The following is a 25508-nucleotide window of genomic DNA, read 5'->3' as shown; positions in this document are numbered from 1 at the left end:
GCACCCACAATGTGCCCAGCATATCTAAATAAGACTATAAATTCTTTTTTTCTGAGACGTATTGCTTCTACTGCTATTGGAAGGGTCTAGATATCCTTCTTCCATATTGTTCTCGTTTCTGTCTGCGAATCCTGGTATTTTATGACTTTGTGTCTCTGTATGTAATACACTGTAATCACTAATTGTAGCAATTTCAATGATCAGTGCTACTTTGTCTTCTTTTCGTGGACTACTGTATTTGGTTTTCTCACATCTGCTTTTTGAACTGTTGGTAATGGGTGATCCCAGGTGATATAAACTTCTTCATTTACTACTGTCCAATGCTTCTCAGTTACTTCAGTGTTGTAATGTTTGCACAATCCCCAGTGCAACATTCGTGCCACATTGTTATGCCTTTCAGTATACAGCCCCTCTACCATTAGTGTATCTCACATAGCAACCAGATGTGTGGCTGTTTCCAGTTCTGTTTCACAGAATCTGCATTTGTCTGTTACTCCGACATGCTCAATGAACTTGCAAACCAATGTGTACATAGTCCACAATCCTGGGCTGATAGTATTGACCTTTCATCTTTTGGTTTAAATTTGCTTCTCCTTGGCCATTCCTGTGTCAGATACTGATCGACATGAGATTGTTCCAGGAGTTTTCTCTACTTGAAACTATATTTATGCCTTTTTCGCATTTCTTTCCTTCTCATCTGATCCTTCTCCTTCTATTCTTTCTTTTGTTTTGTTTTTTTGGCACATTCATTTGCTGCCTAATTTTTTGTCTGCTTCTAGTTTGGTTTCCATTCCTGCTTGACACTTGTATGCTTCTGCTAAACTAAGTAGGGCAGTCATTTGTCAGATGCTAGCAATTTGATCTCGGGTGTCTCTGCTTCTTCTAAAACCAGCTTGTCCATCTGGCAGTTACTTACTGTATATTGGTTAGAATATAGATTCCAGTGCAGCTTTATAACTTGTGCACTCTCTAGCGTTGCTGTTTTTTTTGAGATTGGGATATAAATTGGTCATTTTCAATCCATTGGTCACTGTTATGCTTTGCACATTTTCTGGCAAATTGCATAAACACTGTAACACGTAATTTTGCAAGAATTAAAACAATTCAGCTGGAATGGCATCACTTCCACCAGCCTTTTTATTATCAAATTTTCTATGTCCCATTTAACTTTATTGTCCAAGATGTCTGGTTCTAAATCAGAGAATATGCCATTGTATTTATCGCTAATGTAAGGGTTCCTCTTATGTATGTCTGCATATTTCTGCCACTTCTTCTTATCATCTTCTTCTTTGTCTCCCCCTCTTTATTTTGTCGTGCCCATTATTACATGGAGGTTCCATTAATATCACTAATCTGAAAATTATCTTTTGCCTTTCCCATTCATTTTCTTCCATTTCTTTGCACTTATTTAAGTATGCCACCTTATTGCTTCTTGCTGTTCTCTGGAACTCTGCATTCAGTTTTACGTATTTATCTGTCTTCATTGCCTTTTGCTTTTCCTTCTTTCCTCTGCCTCTTCTAAAGCCTTCAGCCATAGTCATTTTGCCTTCTTAATCTTTTTTCTGCTTGGAATAGTTTTGTTGTTCTGCCTGGACAGTGTTACAAATTTTTAGATGTAGTTCTTCAGGCACTCACATCCCTTAAATCTGTTCTTCGTCCCCACTACATATTCATTTGGAATATTGTTGCTCTCAAGTCTGGATAGCCTGGAGACTTTTTCTTATTTCTTTTTTAAATTTAATTCTAAACTCTGCAATGAGAACCTAGTGGTCTGAGCTACAGTCAGCTGCAGATCTTGTTTTTTTGCTGACTGACTGGAGCTCTTCCATCATTGACCAACAAGTATATATTTAGTCTGATTTTGCTACTGGCCGTCTGGTAATATCCATGTGTAAAGCCATCTCTTAAGCTGTTGCAAAAGAAGCTCGGTATGCTTTATAGAAATGCCAACTTTCTTACTCCATCTACAAGACAAACTCTCGCCACTACCTACCTTCTTCCTCTAATGGTGTGTGGTGCTCCTCTTCTAACCACCCTATCTCTCTCTCTTCTCTCAAAACTTGAAAGTTGCTACTACAAAATCCACTAACTATACTAAACAATTTCATCCACTATCACTACATTGCCAACTCCCTCAATGTCTCCAACAATCACCCTAATCACCCTCATTATACTAACTTACACTACTACTACACACTTAAATTTTAAACCTACTGCTTTGCCCTATATATACTCCTCTCAGGCCCCTAAGATCCCACCAGAATCATCATATTTCAGTATACAAACCCAAACGCCCCCCCCCAACTTCTACTTTCCCTACTACACAGTTAAAAAATCTTTGTTTCCCTTCCCTCTAAGAGTCCAAAACTGGAAATGTAATTGTGTACTTACTTCCTACCTCTATCTTAATACCCCCCCCCTCCCCCTTTCTTCTAACTCTCACCTTGGCACCCTCCTCCCTTCTTTATCTCCACTCTCCCTGATTAAAAACCCTTGTATTTAATCTTTAAGCTTCCTCCCACTGCCCATTTGCAGGTCTAGTCTCACAATTGAATCTTTGCCTTTTTCATAAGTGTTTTACTGCTCTGCATTCAAGATCTATATATAATTTCCTTTTTTCTCTCTCTCTACTACTAACAATACAGTTTTCTGAAGTATACTGCAAAATACTACATTTTTTGGAAATTTTTAAAGTTGTTAAGCTGTTAGAAACACAGTGTGTTTTGTGTTAATGTATTATTATGGAGTTTTCTCCCGGGCCTCCACTGAAAGCAACTTTCCGTTGGCCCCAGTGGACTTATCAAACTGGAAATAAATAAATAAATAATTTGCTGTAACCAGTGAATTATTTATGCAGACATACCCACTAGCATTAATTGTACTTCACCACTGCTCATATCATTTTGCACCTTCAGACTTGGGGCATCAGTGGGGGTGTCATGTCTTGCAATGGCATTTTAACATGTCAGTGATTGTTTTTGTCCATAGTGTTTTCTTGGCAAAAAGTACCTATGTGAATTGCCATTATATTTTCTAGTTGGTCAGTTTTAGTCAGAGCTCTGCTGTAACTTGCTTGTCATGGGTGGCCTTACACAAAACTGCTAATAGTATCACTGAAATACATAAACTCTTTCACCATGACAACGTAATAATAGTCCTGTCTCACCTGGACTATGAGAGCAGATAGCTACTGTGGTTTCTGACATGATGTCTAATAATATTGAGCAAGCTTCCTGAATGCAGTAAGGTGCTTGTAGGATTGCATTTAAAAATGCTGTAAAACCCACATCGATACAAACCCAGTATGCTGCTGTGATGTTGGTGCCACACGATCCACTAACTCCTGAACCACCTCCTTTTCCTCCCTTATATTTCTCTATCTCCCTGTCTTCTCCACACCTTGCACCTGTATTTCATCATATTTTTTCACTTCTTGCTTTACTGTATCCCTTCGTCTTAGAATTGGATAATGCTTCTTCATCTCTACAGTCTGTATAAAAATTCTGTTTTATTACATTCTGTGGATTACATGACTGTTGTACATGTACTATTTGTTTTTCTTTCTGTTCAAGGGACCTGGGGACCCAAGTCGATAGTGACCTCTCATTTGACACCCACGTTGCCAAAGTGGTTAGAAAGACATTCTACCTTGCCCACCTTATCATGAAGGGATTCACATCCAGATCAAAGGAGGTCATTGTGCCCCTGTACTCCTCCCTTATCAGGCCCATGATTGAGTACAATGCCCCATTTGGTATGTACCTCACCCGGCACTTGCAACAGCTAGAGAGACCCCAAAAGTACCTCACCAAGAGGATCAAGGGTCTCCAACATATGTCATATGCTGCCAGACTAAAGAAACTCAAACTGTATTCAGTAGCATACCGCATACTCAGAAGTGATCTGTGCCTGACGTACAAGGCCATGTCCAATCAGGAATTGATGGACATGTTCCACCTCAAAAAATACAAATCCATCAGAACCACGAGAGCTAAAGATTTGAACCTCAGCACAAATATGAATAGGACATGCTGGAGGGACACATTCATAACTCAGAGGCTTCCCATACTCTGGAACAGAATCCCAGTTCATGTTAGGCAGAGCCCCTCACTGACTCTCTTCAAGAGAAATCTTGACAAGTGGATGGGAGATCGTAGGTTTACCCCAGGGGTCATCTCTGTGTCACTACTAGACAGAGGCACAGTAAACTAATTCTATTATGTAAGGGGGTCTTCACTGTGTCACTACTAGACAGAGGCACAGTATTCTAAATCTATTCTGTACACTTTTGTACCATTACATGGGGTGGCGAAAGCCACATCACTATGGCTAGGCTTATAAATGCCCCAGGGCAGATAGCCTAGTACCAAACTACGAAACTAAGACATCTTGTTTTAAGTTTTGCCACACCTAGATGAGATAATTGTATTATATATTATAAACTCATTTTAAATGATGTTGTACCGGGGAGCTTTTTTCCTAAGGACCTTCACTGAAAATGTGTGCCAAGAAGGTTTATCCTGGAGAACAAATAAAATATGTTGATGTTATGGTCCTCTTTTATGAAGTAGTGAAAGTGGATCTCCATGGGAGATCATTTGCCATCACTCTTACAGTTGAGAAATAGCTTGTCGTTAATGGCCTTACCTCTTATATTAGTACGGTTATTTATCTTTTACTTGCTAACTAGGTTGGTATATTGGCCCAGAGACCCTCTTCAGTCCTGACTCATTCAGAAATCAAAAGCCAGGTAAAAATAGAAAAAAATCAAATGCAGAACATTGCAAAACATAGGAATGGTAGTAGGCAGGTATCTCAAGTTCCATTACACTCTCAATTAGACACCCTTAAATGGTCTTGCCACCCTTTATGAATAATTAATTGTGCCCACCTCCTGGTGCATGTATCCTGCCATGGTGTTTTATTGTGCAAGTTCATTTTTTGTCCCATGCCTTACCCAGTCAGTTGAGAGGAAGCAGCAGTGAACAGTATTTGTGAACTGCCTTAATTTGCACAAAGATGCCATAATTCAGTTCAGTGTCACCTTTGCTGTGAGCCAAAAAGCTGTTCTAAGTTTATGGCTCCCCAGGAGTGAAGCATTCAGATCTGAGGGACTTATCCTATGGAGTTCATCTAGCTAATAGAGCCATGGAGTTGTATTCATTCATTCAGATACATAAGAATTCGCAAAAATAAATTCTACATTGAGGAGTCATTCTGAGCACTAAAGTAGCTTTTCTGTGTGATTCTCTATGTGGTAACCATTTGAATTTCGAGATTCCCTCTTCTCGTGTGTTATTGGTCTTTTTTGTCAACTTTTTGAGTGCTGATCTTTCAGTAGGGAGCCCAAGGTGTTGCTTTTACGCCTGCCAGACCATCTTTCAGAAGGTACTAAATTGTTTATTTTCCCAGAGTAAGGCACATTTGTCAGCCATTTCCAGTGTCCGTGCTAGGCTTTAAAGAAATCACTGTCTCCTTTGAGACTATATAATACTTCCTTAAGTAGTACTTTTTCCTCTGTCCTTCCATCAAGGAACCCATATCCTCTCTGATACTTCAGTTGTATGCTGGAAAATCTGATGTTACCTTCCTCTGAGTTCAGCAGACCGTACTTAATCTGGAATGGTATACTTTATTACAGCAACATCTTGGATTCCTATATTGAGGCTTTATACCCTGATGATATTAAAGCAGTCTGAAAGTGTTTACCTAATTCCCTGTTTTCTTTCTCTAGCATTTGAACAGTGGAGAAAGGTTTCTGCTCTTCGTGGATTTGCATGGGCTTTTTTATTCCTGCTAACAGGAAACAGAGGCTAAAACTGTTATGATCCTCAGGTTTTTATATGTTCTTTATGAAAAGAAGAAACAGCAAGAAAGTTAGAAAACAGGTGCTTTTGAAATGGGTGGCTAATTCCCCTTTTTTTTTTTTTAAATCGGGTAAGGAAGACTTTGCAGCCCCCACCCCCAAGAATAAGAACTCAGATGTTATTCAGTCAGAGTAGTCACCACTTTTGCTGTTTTTCCATGACGTCCAGGTGGAGTACTTCTGCGCTTTAGCAGCCTGGTATTCTGTCCATTACCTTTCATACTTCCATTGTTGTTGTTACATATTACTCTTTAATCCTGTATTAAATATTAAATGCTGTCTTTAGGTCCATTGTCTCCTGTGATAAAAATGCATTTTAGGGTATTTTTGACTACTTGTCTTACTGCACCAGGAATCTCTCCCACCCATCGGGGGGGGGGGGGGGTTGCTCAGGACTTGCCAATGTAAGTACTTTGTCTTATTGAATAACTTGTAAGATTTTGAGAAGTGCTCAGTGTAACCAGTTATTCTTTCAGACTATGTTTTTGTAGCACGAAAGTTACCACTCTTCAGTCACATTATAATGTTATCTTGAATCAGGTGCCTTCATGCCTTGCTTATCCTGGACCACATTTTTTTTTTTTTGGCCCCAGAACATTTAAGAGTGGATGCTTTTGTTGGCTGTTAATTTCTTGTAGATTGCTTTGCAGGCATATGACAAAGAACTAGAGGGAGAAGAATGACTCTTCTTGGGCGTGCCTGCTGACATGCAGTTCTGGAGAATGGAGGAGAGGAAAAAATATTGCTAAATTTTGTTGCAAGAATGTAATATAAAGATCTACTTTTGAGATCAGTACCTGGTATAAGTACTTTACCTTAGCTTTAGTTAGTCCCAGTCAGTGTTAGTCCAAATCGTCTTTAACTGTATTATCATTTGCTGTGCTGCTATATGTTATTCATAGGTTTTCCTTGGAGGAAAAAATTCTTGGTGTTCCCAGTTGTATCACCTAAACAAATAATTGTGCATTACCTCAGACCCTGGATGTTTAAAAGTGTTTTTTTTTTTCCTGGAACCATGGGAAGTTAGTGTTTACAGAACAGGTTGGAAAGGACTGATGCATTGCCTTAGAAATAAAATGTTTTTCTTTACCTCATTTAGATCAGAGCCCACTGCTTAAAAGCAGTAGAACACATCACTTCTTTTTGGGGCACAGCTTTGGAACCAATTGGGTGGAATACAATGCATCAGGCTGGTTGAACTATGCCAAACAGAACCCGGCATCACAGAATGCTGCAGCACTTTTGCAGGATTCACAAAAGTAAGTAGTCTGCTTTCTTAATTGGTAGCCACTATAAGGTTTATTTTTAGCTCTTTCAGGTTTGAACTGCATCTGATGCAGGAGATACTTCAGTAAATGTTGCTACAATGCTTACATTTTGACAGTGTACTCCATACATTTGGTGAGAGCTAGGAGGAAGGGCCTAAGATCATAGAATCTGTGTAGTGTGTAAGGCTGCTCTGCCCACTTGGTCTCTCTACTTTTGTTTGGCTTATCACACACTGTTCACAAACATATTTCCACCAACTCCATCCCTATTCGTTTACCAAAATTCCTTTGTATTGGTATGCTTGCAACCTTACAATAGTTTTTGCCCCATGACCTCCACAGGGTTGGGGGTGGGGGTGGGATCTGACAAAAGAAAGATGTTGACATGACATCCATTCTAAAAGCTTCCCTTTCTGTTTTGTCACCTCTTTTTGACTTCACGTGCCTCTAGAAAGTACTTCTTATTCCTTGGTTATATTATAAGGCCTTCAAGGGTTTGGCCCTTATCTTTTCTCAGCTCCCTTCTGTTTGGGGTGTGCTTATTCAAATACTGCAGGTTTTACCTCACAGCATTTTTGTGATAGTAAAATCAATGCACTCTGAGAGAATATTAAAGTGCCCCTATTTTTCCTGAGTTGTATATCCAGAAGTGAAGGTAGTGTACCAGGCAAGAACTGAGTAGCACTCAGAACATTTAAATTGTTATTGTTATTATTATTACTATTATTATCAGTTTTATTATTATTATAATTATTGGTTTTTTACTCTAAACTGTCTTATAAGGAGTGGTAAATCATCTGTATACAAAATTGGAGAAGTAACAAACTGGTAAAATGAAAACAAAATGGGAACACATTTTCTACAGCTGTGAAAGCCTAAATGAATATTTGTTAAAAATAAATGACTATGTGAAAGCGGTGTAGTCTGAAAACTGTCGTCTTACTAAATGGTTAATTTTATTCAATGTTTCATTTCCTAATTGTAGTAAAAAAAATCTGTTTGCTTTCTTATGAAGTTTATTGCTAGGAAGATTATTGCAAGAAATTGGAAAAGTAGTAGAACATCTGCCTTTCAAGAGTTTATTTTACTATCTACTGATATGTGCCAGAAAGAAAGAAATGGTCAGCTTCTGGTGATTTCTTCTGTCCACTTGGTGAATCTGGGCATACTGGGGCAATGCGGCAACTGCCTCATGTACACAAACAACCCTCTCCTCCTACCATCCAACACTACAACCTGCGAGAGATGCACTTACATAGCCAAACTGGAAGCAAAGCTCTCTCCGGCCAAGATTGTGCTAGACAGTCAAGAGGAGAAGGTTAACACCTGCACTACACCTCAAGCAACTCATAGCCCTTCAAAACCCACAGCATCAACACCCACACATAGCAACACTAAATCCACATATGCGGAGGCCCTTAACGTTAACCTGCCCAAGCAACAAGGATCTCCGAAGCTGAAACGCAAACAAACACCAGTCACAACGAAAGTGACACATAGCTCACAACACCAGTGTGCCACCCAACAACAGCCCCTAAGGCAGGACAATGTACCTAACACTTTAGTCATAGGTAACTCTATAGTGAGGCACACTGATGTCCCACTCACCAGGCTGAACAAGGAGAAAATTACAGTCAGCTGCCTGTCGGGTGCCAGGATCCACCACATAACTCATGCATTCAAGTCACTCCACAACAAGTACAAATACGACTCTGTCATTGTCCATGCTGGAGTGAATGACTTGAGACGTACCTCCCTGGACTACATGAAAAGAGATATGGAAGAGTTCTCGGATCATGTGGCCCAGGCAGGTATGACCCTAGCCCTGGGTAGCATACTGCCTTTGCCCAGAATGATACCACAGTATAAGGACAAAATGATTGACTTCAAGAATTGGCTAAGCTTCTGGTGTCATTCAAAGGGGATCCAGTATCTGTCTGCCTGGGAAGACATGATCAACAAACCACAATGCTTTGCCAGAGATGGTCTGCACCTGTCACCCCTGGGATTCAGGTTACTTTCTAAAGCTCTTGCCATCCCTATAGTGCCTTTTGCAAGGTTCAAAGGACAAAACCACCACCGTAACAGATACAAGCATGCAAAATTTGAAGGTAATGCTATTCAATGCTAGAAGTCTAAACCTCAAAATGCACTCTCTCGAGGCACTCCTAAAAATGGAGAACATCAATATCTGTGCAGTAACTGAGACTTGGTTCAAGGCTCCAGAGAGCACCCCTGTAATACCAGGCTACAACTCTTACCACACTTTTCGGCCACAAAACCAAGACCGAAACACTAAAGGTGGAGGAGTGTCCATATTCACCAAGGATATTCACACCTCCAGGCTAGTTGCCCAACACAATACATCTAAAATTCTCCAGGTGCAACTAACACTAACTAGGTAAGACTGTAATCCAAATTGTAGCTTGCTACAGATCCCCCACCATGCCCCAAGATTCTCACTACATCTTTCTAAACATACTGGAAAATATTAAGATACAACCAAACACCCTAATACTGAGTGATTTCAACTACCTTGCCATTAACTGGGAAAACTACTCGGGTACCAATTCCTTTTCCCAACGGTTCTTGGAATTCATAAATTCCAACACCCTGGATCAACTAATCCATTGTCCCACCAGGGACTCCAATATCCTAGACCTGGTCATTACCAACATGGGAGATAGATGCTCCACACCAGTGGTCACCCCCTCATTGGTCAAGTCTGACCATAAGCAAATCACCCTTGACATCCACATCCCACCCCCACCCCTCAGTAAGGAAACCTCCTTAAAAAACTTCTCCAAAGCCAACTTCATGCTACTGAAGTCAGAAGTGACAAACCTCATGACACCCATGCAGACGGGATTTGAAAGTTCGACTGCAGAATCCTACACTAAGGCACTGTATGAGCACATCCACTCGTGCATGAATCGTGCCATCCCAAATAGAACCAAGATGCTCTTCTCCGAAAAAAGGAAGCTAATCTGGTGGTCCCCTGCTATAAACAAACTATACAACAGAAGGAAGAAACTGTTGCAGAAAAGAGGAAAATCCCAGGATGCAAAAAAACTCCCTCACCAGCCTCAGTAAGAAGCTGTGATCCCTCATAAAATCCTCAAAAGCTAGTTACGAAAATAAAATTGCCAAAGATTCCAAAGACAACCACAAGGCATTCTATAGTTATGTCAAGAATCTAAATGGCAATGCTCAGATCTGCTCTGAGCTTCAACAGAATGGCATTAAATATACTGAACCCAAGGATATTGCCAGTATCCTGGCAGATCGATTTAGTGCCAACTTCACTCCCCTCTCACCCCCTAAAGGGCCCTTCTGAATACCAAAAGATTGCCAAATTCCGGTAGTCATGGCCACACAGCTAGAAACCGCACTCTCCAAAGCTAAGAATACAGCATCCATGGGACCAGATGACATCCCAGGATGTGTACTACATGAACTACAAAATGAACTGGCACCTCACCCAAGTGTCATGTTTAATCATAGCCTCACCTCAGGCTTCGTGTCCAATGAGTGGCGCACAACTACAGTTATCCCACTGCACAAGATGGGATCCACCTTGGATCCCGGGAACTACCATCCCCTCAGTCTGACCAGCAAGTCGTGGAACGCATTGTCATAAACAAAGACATTGGCAACCTTCAGACACTGGACCCCACCCAGTTTGGGTTTGTGAAGGGATGATCTTGTCTCCTGAACCTGATTGACTTCTTTGAATCAGTCTCCAGAGCTGTGGACGAGGGTAAGGCAGTCCACACAGCCTATCTGGACCTCGCCAAAGCCTTCAACACCATCCCCTACTCTGGAATCCTAGATAAACTTACTAAGCCGGGCATAAATCCCTACATCACTCGTTGGGTTGCCAACTGGCTTACTGACAGAACCCAGACTGTAAAAGTAGCCGACTCCAAATCCAACTCCAGACAAGTGGAATACCTCAGGAACCACTGTCCTGGGACCACTCTTGTTTGGCATCTACTTCTCTGAAGTACAGGCTATAACACTAAGGGACTCTGGCTAACAAAGTTCGCAGATGACTGCAAACTGGGAGCCATTATTGAATCCCCAAATGATGTGGATATTCTACAAAAGGGTCTTACAGAAACAGATGCCTGGTGCCAGAGACTTAGGGACACAGATGGACAGTGGTCTCATTTTCAATAACCACATCACCACAACAGTCAGGGAATCCTTCTATGTGGCACACCTCATAACTAAGGGCTTTTCATCCAGAAAAAATGAGGTCATTGTTCCATTGTACTCATCCCTCATTAGACCCATTATAGAGTATAATGCCCCGTTTGGTATGTACCTCACAAGACATCTGCATCAGCTGGAAAGGCCACAGAAATACCTCACTAAAATGATCACAGGCCTAAAGCAGATGCCGTATGCTGACCGTCTAAAAAAATTCCAGCTATACTCTGTGGCATATCGTCTGCTCAGTGGCGATCTCTGCTTAACATACAAGGCCATGTCAAACCCTGAGCTGTTGGACATGCTCCACTTAAAGAAATCCCAATCCCTCAGAGCCTCACGCTCCAGGGATCTAAACCTTGTCATCACAATGAACAAAACATGCTGGAGGGATAGGTTCCTGACCCAGAGACTCCCCATACTCTAGAATAGACTGCCCATACATGTCAAGCAGAGCGCCTCCTTGGCCCTCTTCAAAAGGAACCTTGATTGGATGGGAGATAGGAAATTCACCCCGGGGATCATGTCAGTCGCCCTGCTGGACAGGGGTCCAGAGATGTAAATATTGTGGGAAGAAATATCCAGGGAATTGTTATGGCTAGGCTTGTATAGGCCCTAGGGCCGATAGCCTAGTACCAACCTATGAATGTCATAAAAATGAATTCAACAAATATATTACCCATTTACAAATATTGAAGTTATTTATACTGTTAGATAAATATAACAAAAAAGCTCAATGATGACATATTTGCAGTATGCTTAAGTTTGGCTGTACTTGAATTTTAGGATTCCCTATGAAGCAGTTTTGTAATGAACAGTGTAAATAGTTGGAATTTTGTCGCTTGTGTTGATGTTTTTTTTTTGTATAATAGTTGGTACTTTAGCGCTTGTGTGATTTTTTTTTTTTTTTGTATAATAAAGAAATCTTAGGAAAAATGTTTTATATTCCATCACACTGTGCAGCATGAATGTGTGTTGTGTCAGACCCATCTCACTAATTACGTACATTAAGTGGATTTTGCATTAGATTGCAGTAGTATTGAAGAGCAGTTGCATGTCTGTGTTTAACCTCCATACTTATACCTGCAGTGCATGCTGCAGGTACAACACTCTCCAGTTGTCTTCCCACCAGCCTCTACCCTCATTTGTTGATTGCATATTGGCAGTCAGATCTACTTGAAGGTGTAGATGCCTCCACTTCAGGCTGTGAAAATGAGGGTAAGTAGCTTACCTCTAGCTTTTAAGGATTACCCATTTTTTGCTTTTCTCTTTTATTACTGCTCTGTGCTTGAGTAGGATGGGATTTTTTGTGTATTTCCACTTGGAAAGAAGCACAGGCAAACATACATACTGCAGCCTGAGGGAATATCTGTAGCTTTCACATAAGATTTTTCTAGTGTAGACATTTACCTGTGTATGTGCCACGCAAAAATAAATAAATAAAACAGCTGCTAGGTGTTCCAGCTTTCCTTCTAGTATAAGTCCTTTGACACTTGCTTCCATTTTCAGACCCTGGTCTTGTATTTCTCCCAGGAAGAATCGCAGTGCCAGTGAGAAAGCCATGGTGGTGATCTTAGTGTTTCACTGTTAAAGTCATCACACTTGGGTTATCTGCCTGCAGGTACCCCTCAATCAGCCCGAATACCAGAGACTTAGTATTTCTGCGTCGGTTGCTGTCGCTTCACTACTAACGTCAGGTAGTCAGGGGTATAAAAACAGGCAGCCGACGCCATTACATCAGTCTTGCTTACCGAAGAGCCCGAAGCAGAAGCAGTTAGCACGAGTGCCGGTCGGCCGCTACCTGCATTTTCGTTTCCGAATTGAATCATCCTGAAGTCTTCTAAAGCTAAGTACCCAGTTGGGGATAATTTTTGTTTGCTCTAACCGATGTCAGAAAAAGTTAACAATTGTCTCGCCTGTGGAAAGCAAATACCAGACAGAGATTTTCATTCTTACTGCATCACCTGTTTAGGCCCAGACCACAGTGTACCTTGCTGTCGGTTTTGTGCCTTGTTCAACACCCGAACTATTCGTTGTTGGGCCCTTATTGTCACTAAATACTTTTGTTCTCTATCTCCATATTTCGAAATGGCTTTGGTAAGCCATCCGATTACAATCTTCCGAAAAACATAAGGATAAAGAAAGAGACAGACCGCAATAGGTCCAAAACTGCCGATAACACTTCGGTTAAACTAGTCGACAGTTCGGTAGTACTTAGTGAGGCACTTTCTCCATCTCTGATGCTCGCTTCTATAGATTCGCGGTCCGCTGCCGAGACCCGTTCAGGGTCCGAGACCCGTTCAGAGTCCAGTATGCCATGAGACTCTTCTTTGACTACAGAACCTGCGGATGTCTGTACCTTGGATGGGTCCGGAGCCGCTGTGCAGGCACCGTTTTCTGAGGAAGTTCTTCATATTACCGATATTCGACACAAACCGACGACTTCTTCTACGTTTTCAGTTCTGTCTAAAACTACTGAGTTTCTAAGGCCAAGAGTACAAGCTACGCCTAAAAAAAATGACGACCCAAACTCAAGCACCTGCATCCTTAACACAAAATCGAATGCTTGAAATGGCAGAAGACCTGATTATACTTTGATTAGTGGAAGCCAGCCTTCCCCTAATAAGAGAAACAGAGACCTGTCCCCAGCAGCTTTAACTGACCAAGAGTCTGATGGCTCTGAGGTTTCGATTATTAAGACATGCCTTTATCTGCTTATGAGGATTCAGATGCAGAGAAATCCATTCCCTCTGCTTCCACTCCAGAGGATTTTTCTTTTGGTGAAACCCTTCATACTTTAAGAGAGCGTGTCCACTGGAAATGCCAGGATTATACTCAGTCCAAAGAGAGACTCAGAGAATTTTTAGATTTACCTCAACATAGACCTTTAGCAATCCCTCCTGTTTTGGATGTTGTGGATGATGTCTTTATGGAATCCAGTCTAACTCCTGATATTTTACCCCCTGCAACAAGGAAACCAGACAGGTAGGACAGAGTCCCTGACTCTCGCAAATTCTTTTTCAAAAATCCTACTGCAGACCCAGAGGTCATTTCCCAGGGGCCTAAAGGTATAAAAGAAACTACAGCTAAGAATCCCACCCCTTCAGACAGGGATTCCTGAGCTTTAGACAGGTGGGGTAAAAAAGTATACACCCCTGCAACTCTCGCCATTAGGGCATTGAATTGCAAGTTTCACATGCTGAAATACCAGCAGCATATTATGGAACTTATTAAACAAAAATTATCTACCTTTACAGACTGTGCAGAAAATAAAAAATTACAAGAACTTATGCATTCTGCAAGCCAAGTCAGCAAGCATACCTTGCAATGTGGCTTTGATGCCCCAGAAGCTTCTTGCAGGGCAGCAGTCACTGGTTCTGTTCTGAGAAGGCATGCATGGCTTAAGGAACAGACCTTGCCAGACCATGTCAAATCAAAATTACTAGGCGGTCCTTTGAACAAGGACAATCTCTTTGGCACCAAAGCATAAGAGTTTCTAAAAAAGATGGAAGAAAAAGCTAAGTCTGTGCAGACATTTAAGGATTTTTTGCAAGTGTAGCCTCCAAGATTCAGTAGGCATTGCCCATCGAAACATTGAGCCTATCCACCCCCCTCAAGGCCATCTCAAACTAGACGCCTGGGAAACAGACCCCCCTAAATTACAGTCTCAGGGTGTGCCGAGATTTGGAGTGCCTCCACTTCTAAAACAGGGCGTGCTAAGGCACCCCCTTATGGAAAGAATTCACAATGACTTCTCAACTCCACTCCTCACCTCTGCCCAGTTGTTCGAGCCCCAAGGAGGAAAAGTTGCCCATCATGCAAAAAACTGGACCTCCATCACCAAAGACCGATGGGTCCTCAACATTATATCCCAGGGGTACAAATTTTACTTCCACTCACTGCCAACCCCAAAAGGGTTCCCAGACCTTCCTCCAAACCAGTGGGCAGAGGCACAAAACCAAGTTCAATCCCTGCTCTCCATAAGGGCAATTCAACCTGTTCCTGCAGAACAAATAGGTCAAGGGTTTTATTCCAGACTTTTTCTGGTACCCAGAAAAGAGGGCACTTGGCGCCCAATCCTAGATCTTTCCATTCTAACCACCTTCCTGGTGGTGCCAAAATTCAAAATGCTCACCCTTTAGCAGCTTCTTCCTGTGCTGTCCAAAGATGCCTGGCTAGCCATGCTAGACCTAAAAGAAGCCTATCTACACATCCCTATCAGGGACTCATGCAGAAAATACCTACGTTTCAGGGCAGGATCTATGCATTATCAGTTCTCTGCACTTCCCTTTGGCTTATCCCGTGCTCCCAGAGTCTTCACAAAATGCTTGGCTCCAGCCATTGCCTAGTGCAGACAGAGAAAAATTCAATTTTACCCATACTTGAATAATTGCCTGATTCAGGCAGACAGTCAGGAATAGCTGTTGCAGCACCTGACATTTGTAAAGAACCTTATAACCTCACTGGGGTACACTATCAATGAAAAGAAATCAAAACTAGTCCTCAGTCAAAAGATTGTATTCCTGGGAGCAAGCTTAGACACAACTTCTCAGATGGCATTCCTTACTCCAGAAAAACAAGCCTATCTGACAGGCTGCTTCACCCAAATGGCCACCAGAACCCAGCTGTCTGCAAGGAAAATCCTGCAGGCCCTAGGGTTCATGGCCTTATGCATTCTACTAATTCCATTTGCCAGACTGCATATGAGGAAACTTCAATGGTACTTAAAAAGTCTTTGGTGCCAACATTCTCAGGACCTGGAAACCGTCATACCTTGTCTAAGGACAGAGTTTATTTGGTGGGCAACAGCATGCAACCACAACAAGGGACTTCCCTTTACTCAACCCCACTCCGCCCAGACCCTAACCCCGGACACATCAGACTATGCCTGGGGGGGGGGGCACATCTGGACAACAAGTGCATTCAGGACCACTGGACCCCAAGTCAAATTCATCGGCACATCAATCAAAAAGAGATGCTAGCTGTTCAGCACGCTCTGACAGCTTTCAAACCCCTACTCTCACCGGGACCCCTGCTTATAAAAACAGACACAAGCCACAAGATCTTCAACTGCTGCGGATCTTCCCCTTAAGGAATAAATCAATTGCTGAAGCTACAAATATTGCAACTGGAGCTTCCACACTGTCAAGGGCTGAATGCGGCTCAAATGCCTTGCAATACGTAAATATGACACGTCCCTATAGGTAATATTAGCTGATTCAGCTGCCTTTAAAGTCCCAAAATAACTCGATAGAGCTTCCACACTGTCAAGGGCTGAGTGCGGCTCAAATGCCTTGCAATACGTAAATATGAAACTTTCCTGTAAGTAATATTAGCTGGATGTCCTTCAAGGATGCATCTGCAGTCCTTACAAATGGGTTGTCCTGTCGTCAGGCAGCCCTTCGGTCGGCCGGATTCCAAAGTCTGGGTCCGGCTTCGGCTGGTGTCACACTTCACCCGACGTCATCGCTGCAGTTTTTCGGGTATAAAGGCATCAGCCGACACCATCTTCCTCAGTCTTTCTTGCCACGTGGCGCCCGAAGCAGAAGCTGTTCGCAAGTGCCGGTCGGTCAGATCCAGAGATTACTACTACCGAATACTACCAAGACTTCTAAAAAGCTAAGTACCCCGTTGGGGACTCTTTCTTGCCTCAGCCGATGTCAGAGAAAGTGAATAACTGTTTATCTTGTGGGAAACAAATACCTCATAAAGATTTCCACTCCTACTGTATACATTGCTTAGGCCCAGACCACGACGTAGCAGCTTGTCTAGCCTGTGCTTCTTTTAATCGACGGATGCTTAGACGTCGGTCGGAGTTTGCTGAACAGATTTTCGGCTCTGATTTTGCCTATATTATGCCGTCGGATCCTCCGACAACGCAAATTTCCAAAAAACGTAAAGAAAAGGACCGACACTCGCGGTCAGCGGTTTCAGCCGAAACCGCGATTAAGCAAACCGCGAGTGTCTCGGTTTCGGCCGAAACTGAGCAAGCGGTTCTTTCTTCAGCCGAAACCATGCCTTCTACCGTGGCCTCCTCTAACCTGGTAGAATCGGCGTCTGAAATCCAACCTTCGGTTGCGGTTTCTCAGGAATTATCAGACACTATTCCCCTGGATATTTCAACCCCTGCACGTGGAGCTGCTAGGCCTCCTGCAGCCATGTCTATTAAGGCCTTTGCCAGGGCTAAAGCAGCCAAAGCTTCAAAAACTGTGCCTGCCAAACCCCCCTCACACAGGCCCAGCACTAGCTCTCATATGCTTTCTTTGGCTGAGGATCTAATTTCTTTAATATGGATCCCAGCCTCATCCAGACAGGTCCTCTCTCCCACCTCCAGAAAAGAGGCCTAGAGCAGAGCCGCCTGAACCAGTATCCACTGATGATTCCTCTGATGACTCAGAACATACAGACCCTCCTGAGGCTTCTTATTCTCCTTACGAAGACTCTGATGCGGAAGAGTCCATTCTTTCAGCCTCTCCACCTGAGGAATTTTCCTTTGGGGAAACCTTGCATGCTATGAGGGAACAATTTCAGTGGCAGGGCCAAGATTTCTCAGACTCCAGGAAAAGGCTTAGAACCTTTCTACATTTGCCACAACATAGGCCTTTAGCTATACCTCCAGTTCTTTCTGTTGTAGATGATGCATTTAATGATGCTTGCACTGCTCCTGATTCATTACCTCCGGCTCCTGCTAAGCCAGATTGGTTCTACAGGGTCCCGGACACTCATCACCATTTATACAAGGCTCCTTTTGCAGATCCAGAGACTATCTCCCAGGGCCCTAAAGCTGTAGCAGCTACTTTTACTAAAAACCCCCTCCCCTCTGAAAGGGAATCCAGGTCCTTAGAGAGATGGGGTAAAAAAGTTTACACTTCTGCTACTTTGTCAGCTAGGGCTTTGAACTGCCAATTCCATATGATTCAATATCAAGAGTTTATGCTTGACCAGTTAACTAAAAAGCTGTCCTCTGAAGAATCTTTAGATAAAAAATATGTTCAGGAAATGGTACATAACATACAGCAAGTTAGTAACCATTCTTTAAAATGTGGCTATGATGCACTGGAGGCTTCCTTTAGATCAGCCATGACTGGCACAGTTATCAGGAGACATGCATGGTTGAAAGAACAGGCATTACCAGACCATGTCAAATCAAAGCTTTTGAATGCACCCATGGACAAGGTCAATTTATTTGGTTCCCCTGCTCAGCAGGTACTAAAAAAGATGGAAGAGAAGGCGAAATCTGTACAAACGGTGAAAGATTTCTTACAGGTTCAACCTCCAAGGTTTAGCAGGAACTGGCCCTCCAAGAATTGGTCCTTTCCGGACTCCTCTAAGACTCAGAGAGGCAGGAATAGGCGTTCTAGAGGCAGAAACCAATCCAGGGGTGCCTACAGGGGACGCCAGTGGCAAGGTAACAACCAGCGAGGCACGGACGCAGCCACCACCACTACAACAACTCAATCACAGTGACTTGACAGTGGCACCGCCAACCAGGGAACAACTAGAAGCACCCTTAGGCGGAAAGCTAACCTTATTTTCAAAAAAACTGGCATTGCATCACAAGGGAAAAATGGATTTTGCAAACTATAGACCAAGGTTACAGGTTCCATTTCCATACTCTACCAGGGAAGAGAGGAATGCCAAACCTACCACCTACTCAAAGGACAGAAGCTCTAAAGCAAATATCTCAGCTATTAAGAATGAGAGCTGTGGAAAAGGTACCATCTATGGAGCAAGGAAAGGGATTTTACTCAGACTCTTCCTGGTACCAAGAAAAGAAAACAAATGGAGACCCATTCTAGACCTGTCCGCTTTAAACACATTCCTCATTGTTCCAAAATTCAAAATGCTGACCCTACAGCAGCTTCTTCCCATGCTGGGCAAGGAGTCTTGGCTGGTAACTCTAGATCTCAAGGAGGCATACCTGCACGTCCCCATACGACCAATTTGCAGAAGATACCTCAGATTTCTTGCAGGATCAGAGCATTATCAATTTTCAGCATTGCCCTTTGGCTTATCTACTGTGCCCAGAGTGTTCACGAAATGCCTGGCATCAGTAATTGCTCATTGCAGACTTCAGGGATCCAAATTTATCCCTACCTGGACGACTGCCTGATACAAGCAGACAACAAAAGCAAGCTAACAGAAGACTTACAAAGAGTCATTTACCTGCTGCAAGCCTTGGGATATACAGTCAATATAAAAAAGTCAAGGCTGATTCCATCCCAAAGAATAACCTTTCTGGGTGCAGAGCTGGACACATCAAAACAAATGGCATTCCTAACTGCAGAAAAGAAAGAGCAACTACCCTCTACTTCTTGGCATTAACAAAGCAGAACCATCTAACTGCAAGAAAAGTACTGCAAGCTCTAGGCTTCATGGCATCCTGCATAATTCTGGTCCCTCATGCCAGACTGCATATGAGAAAGCTACAGTGGTACCTAAAGAATTTGTGGTCCCAACACAAGCACAGCCTAGAAACCAAAATTCCAATAATCCCATGCCTGAAACAAGAGTTCCTATGGTGGGCTCAGGCCTGTCAATCAAACACAGGATTGCCCTTCTGCAACAGCCAACCAAGCCAAACCATCACGACAGATGCCTCAGACCTCGGTTGGGTGTCACACATGCTGGACAAGTGCATACAAGGCTTATGGACTCAAGACCAGCTGCGCCTACACATAAATCTAAAGGAAATGCTGGCAGTAAAATTGGCAATCCAGTCATTCAGACCATTTCTCCAAGAAGGTCAGTTGATGATAAGGACAGACAACACCACAGTTATGTGGTACATCAACAAACAGGGAGGCACACATTCATATCCTCTATGCCGGCTGGCACTGGACCTATGGGATGTGGCCCTGAGCTACAACATTCAGTTACAAGCAATTTTGTACCGGAAAAGAAAACATTCTAGCAGACATATTAAGCAGAACTACCACAGATGCCCACGAATGGATGCTTCATCCGGACATCTTCAAAGCCATCACAAAAGAATGGGAATTACCACAAATAGACTTGTTTGCATCCCCACTCAATCACCAGTTAAAGAAATTCTGCACAAGGACGTACCACCCACTTGCTTGGAAGGTGGACTCCCTATCTTTCAGTTGGAAAAACCTGACAGCATACGCATTCCCACCACTTCCTTTGATGCACAAGGTGCTTCTGAAGATCAAAGAGGACCGTCCAAGGATCATTCTGATAGCTCCAGACTGGCCAAGACAACATTGGTACCCATTGCTGAGGAGCATGTCTCGGGAACAAATATGGACACTACCCTGATCCCATTACTGTTAACGAGAACAACTACAACATCCTGCATCCAAACCTGAAAACTCTGCAGCTAACTGCCTGGAACATTACATAACAGCAATTAACCCAAATTTATCTCAAAGGGTTAAAGACATAATCCTGGAGGCTCGTAGACCTTCAACAAGAAAGAATTATGCAGCAAAATGGAAAAGATATCTCATTTGGAGTACTGCAAAGGGAGAAGATGTGACACTGCTAAACATAGCCAACATCCTGGAGTACTTGGCAGAGCTCTTCCACACAGGCCTGTCCTATTCTTCCATCAAGATACATGCATCAGCTATTTCAGCAGAATACAGCTTGGATCCTCCTGTCTTCTCTCATCCTCTGCTCAGACAGTTTCTGAGAGGAATTAAAATGTAAAACCTCCCAGGAAACCACCATTGCCAGCATGGGACTTGAACTTTGTGCTAGAAAAATTGACACTTCCCCCTTTCGAGCCAGCAGCAACAGCAGAATTACAATACTTATCCTGGAAGACTGCTTTCCTGCTGGCAATAACTTCAGCAAGAAGGGTCTCTGAACTACAGGCATTAATGGCAGTGCAACCCTTCCTGATCTTCCATCAAGATAGTGTCCATGAGAACAAATCCTACATTTATGCCTAAGGTGGTATCCAGAGTGTCATTAAATCAGGCTATCCACCTACCTACATTCTTCCCAAACCCACAGAACAGAGGAGAAAGACTCTTGCATACCTTGGATGTACATAGACAATTACGCTACTACCTGGACAGGACTAAGTCCAATAGAAAAACTGACCAGCTTCTGGTAGCATATGCCACAGGAAAGGAAGGAAAACCAATTTCAAAACAGACAATCTCAAAATGGATTGGAAATTGCATTAGATTTTGTTACTCCTACCATGGAAAGAAAACTCCAGAGAACATCAGGCCTCACTCCACAAGGGCTACAGCCACTACCACAGCTTTCTTACGAGGTGGCTACCAAGGACATTATAGAGGCTGCTACTTGGACCTCCGTGCATACATTTGCCAAGCATTACAATTTACCTTTATACTCTAGATCCCGAGCAGGTTTTGCCACTGCTGTTTTGCAAGGGATCCTAGCTACACCATAATCTCTACTCTTTTCCTCCTCCCTTGTTTAGCTATGGTATTCTACCCATTTGTAAGGACTGCAGATGCATCCTTGAAGGACATAGTACAGTTTTGTACTACCATAAATGTAGATGTCCGATAGGAATGCATCTGCAGTCAGGATTACCCACCCACCTTCCCCTCTGAGGTACTCCTAGGGTATTTGCCAGCCTTCAGCTAGCTTGGGGGGGATCTATTATGGTGTATTTGTTTGTATATATGTACATACATGCTTATTTTATGTGTTTGCTCTCTACTATTTGGAAACATTGGCATTTATCCAAATTTAGCCATCCAAGAGGGCACCTGGCATCTGGGGCAAGAAACACTGAGGAAGATGGTGTCGGCTGATGCCTTTATACCCGAAAAACTGCAGCAATGACGTCGGGTGAAGTGCGACACCAGCCGAAGCCGGACCCAGACTTTGGAATCCGGCCGACCGAAGGGCTGCCTGACGACAGGACAACCCATTTGTAAGGACTGCAGATGCATTCCTATCGGACATCTACATTTATGGTAGGTACAAAACTGTACTTTCAGCTGCCTTTAAATTCCCAAAATAACTCGATAAGCGCTTTCGGTAAAACCTTCTTCAGATCATATCAAACAGGGACTCAATCTTTTCCTTTTAACAAAGATCTCCGCCAATAAGCTTCCAAATACCAGATGGCGCCTTTTTTTTCAAAGAAAGTTACAACCAATAACTTTACTGTTGGTGCAACACACCTTCTCTTTACGTAATACTAGGTCTCCTAGTATTTAAAATAGGCTGTAAAGGTATAACAGCGTTCAAGCCTGGAGGGCAGTCCGCTCGTAAATTAATAATCCACCTTGTTTCACATAATTCAGTATTATTAATAATGTCTCCTCGCTTGATCTTACTATGAATCTGATCAATAGCTTTAAAATTACAACTATGATTCGGAAAGTTCTTAATGTGAACTGTTAATGCATTATGTATATCTGCCTTGCGTATATCATTCAAATGTCGCAGTATCCTTTTTTTAAAAATCTGGTTTGTTTTTTCCAACATAGAATGAAGTGCAATTTCTACAATTTGCCAAATAAATTATGTTCTTGGTGGTACAGGTCACTTTACATTCAAAAATATATTCACGATCTGTATTTGGATGTCTAAAAACATTACTTTTGTCTGTAGGTCCACAAGCCATACAATTGCCACATGGAAAAGTCCGTTTTCTTTCTGTTGGAATTGATTTTCGAAAACCATCCTTAGTACATAAAAGCCTTTTGATATTCTTTCTGTTTTTGTAACCATAACATGGTGTTTCACCCACTATTTTGCAAAGATTAGAATCTTGAGTTAAAATCAGCCAAAATTTTGAGATGATCTCCTTAACTTATTTATTGTCTGTGCTAAATGTTAGCATTAGTCTTGTAGGTTGCACATTCATGTTCGTGTCTTGTTCAATAGACACTGCAGAATTACTACAGGAATTTCTGACTAAGGCATCATTCATTTCTTTATTCTGAAAATTGCTTAATGTTTGGGCAGTCTCTTGTTCACTAGCCGTTGCATTAGTAGTGAGCTTTACATTTTCTTATTATTGTTTAATTTGGTATTTACTCACTACACATGGCTGATAAGACAAGCACTGCTGATAAGACAAGCACTGAGGATATACGCGTTTGTCACAAAACGCGCAATGCATTTAATTTTATGTCTACTAGCTCAGGGATGTCATCCCCAGAGGGTGTTGCTAACCCGTTGTTGCACCTGAATTTTGAATCCCTTGTGGATACACCCACCATGGAGGTGACGGATGATGGTAATTTTGAACATATATTAGAAGAAGTAGAAGCAGTTGCTTATCGCCTTAAAAGGCTAACATGGCAACGCTTCCATATGGAAGCAAGCATGCACAATCAAGTAATACCAAGAGGGATGAGTAAAGTGTATGCCAAGTTATGGAAATCAATTCCAAGAGTTGTTAGCAAAATGGCAAGCTATAAATTTAGAAACAAGCTTCCGATATATGCATTTTTTAATAGATTTCTTTAAACCAGAAGAATTGAAAATCGGTGATTTCATAAAAGAAAAGCAAGTGGAACTTGAGAAATTTGATCTGACTACTTCTCAAGTGAATAAATTGGAGATGTTACAATTTAATTTGAATGCATATGAATCAAGGTTAAAAGAACAAAAAAACAAGAAACTGTCAAGGGACATCATGGATTTTAAGAATGGAAGGATCTTTGAATGGCCTAGAGATGAAAAGAGAACTGATACAAGTAACCTGAGAAATCATGGAAAAAGAAATATACCATCAAATATTGCTTCAACTTCAATTACCAGAATGGATGCAGAAATAAGACCATTAGTGAATGATCAATTGAATTGTTCTAGAATCTGCAGTAATTTTGGATGGAAGCACTACTAATTCCGTGGAACCGGGTGTTAAACCTAGAGATATAGGTACTCTCCCTAAAAAAGGTGTGGTTCATATTCCACTCACACAGCATTTACCGGTTTTCCTGAAGCAGAACAATCACAGGAATCCACGGGCCATGAACCAAGACAGGAAAAGGAAAAAGACTATGAATTACATGAAAATTCATTGGTAGTGAACCTATCGAGACATATTTTGAGTAAAGAAGAATTGAGTGTTTTAGAAAAAGGCCTGAGTTTCATACCATCTTTTAAATCAGATCTCAGTGAATTTGTTTTAGATTTAAAATGTTTTGCACGTAATGTATCTTTGAAAAATATTTTTGGAAATGCGAAGCAAGGTCGCAGGGCACTTAAACCTAGTGCATTTGTTCCGACTAATCATCCAGCACTCGACTTATTTGTTCGGATGTATAGTGATGAAGTGGAAAAGATAAGAGGAGGCAAAGACACCAAGCATTTCATAATGTCTCCCCACAAGAAAGAAAAGCCTTCCTTGATTTACAACACAATGATGATATAGTGCTAAAACCAGCTGACAAGGGTGGAAGTATTGTAATACTTACTTCAGAAAAATATAGGACTGGAATGGAAACTATGCTAGGGGATCATGCAACCTATATGCTAGTCAACTCGCAGAAACTTGATTTGCATATTAAGAACGTTCAAGATCAACTGTATTATATGCTACTGGAAGGTAGCATAGATACTGAACAGTATGACTTTTTCAAAATTGACCATCCTACCATCCCTTCTATCAGTGGGCTACCGAAAATACATAAGAGTATTAGTAATCCACCATTTCGCCCAATAGTAGCTGGCCAAGGCTGGATTACAGAAACTATGTATCTCTTTATCGAAAAAGAACTGAAAACCTTGTTGGCTAATATACCTACTGTACTATGGGACTCTGATGACTTTCTAAAGAAATTGAATACAGTTATGCAGACAACTAATGACAAGAGCAATCTGTTGACAACAATGGATGTCACAAGTCTGTTTACCTCTATTCCAAATACATATGGGTTGGAAACTGTCAGAAACGTTATTGGAGCAAGCAATAATTATAAAAATGCAAATTTAATTTGCTCTTTATTAGAAATGGTACTTGAAACCAACTTTTTTACCTATGGCCAAGATATTTACTGGCAGCGATGGGGGGTAGCCATGGGCACCCCCTGCGCTAATAGTTATGCTAACATTGTTTTATCAGATTGGGAGAGACTACATATTCTCAGCCCCACAAATCCATGGTTTCACTGTGTCAAATTTTTTGGCCGTTTTGTAGATGATCTCTTTTTATTGTGGGAAGGTAATGAGATACAGTTTGAACAATT

At 42.0% G+C, this 25508-nt stretch overlaps 1 protein-coding gene across 7 annotated transcripts in view; it reads left to right on the top strand.

Moving 5' to 3' along the window:
- The window catches only part of MYO18A (myosin XVIIIA), a 2129602-nt gene that overhangs the window by 1210656 nt on the left and 893438 nt on the right, over window positions 1-25508 (top strand). For all 7 annotated transcript variants that reach the window (XM_044054445.1, XM_044054444.1, XM_044054446.1 and 4 more), the window contains one exon: window positions 6966-7125. In XM_044054445.1, coding sequence (XP_043910380.1) covers window positions 6966-7125 — 160 coding nt within the window. The remainder of the gene's footprint in view (window positions 1-6965; window positions 7126-25508) is intronic.

The sequence above is a fragment of the Protopterus annectens genome, chromosome 13.part0 (assembly GCF_019279795.1).
Source record: "Protopterus annectens isolate FY-2018-M chromosome 13.part0, PAN1.0, whole genome shotgun sequence".
Lineage (NCBI taxonomy): Eukaryota > Metazoa > Chordata > Ceratodontiformes > Protopteridae > Protopterus > Protopterus annectens.
Note: the sequence above shows the minus strand (reverse complement) of the source record. Positions and strands in the feature narration are given on the sequence as shown.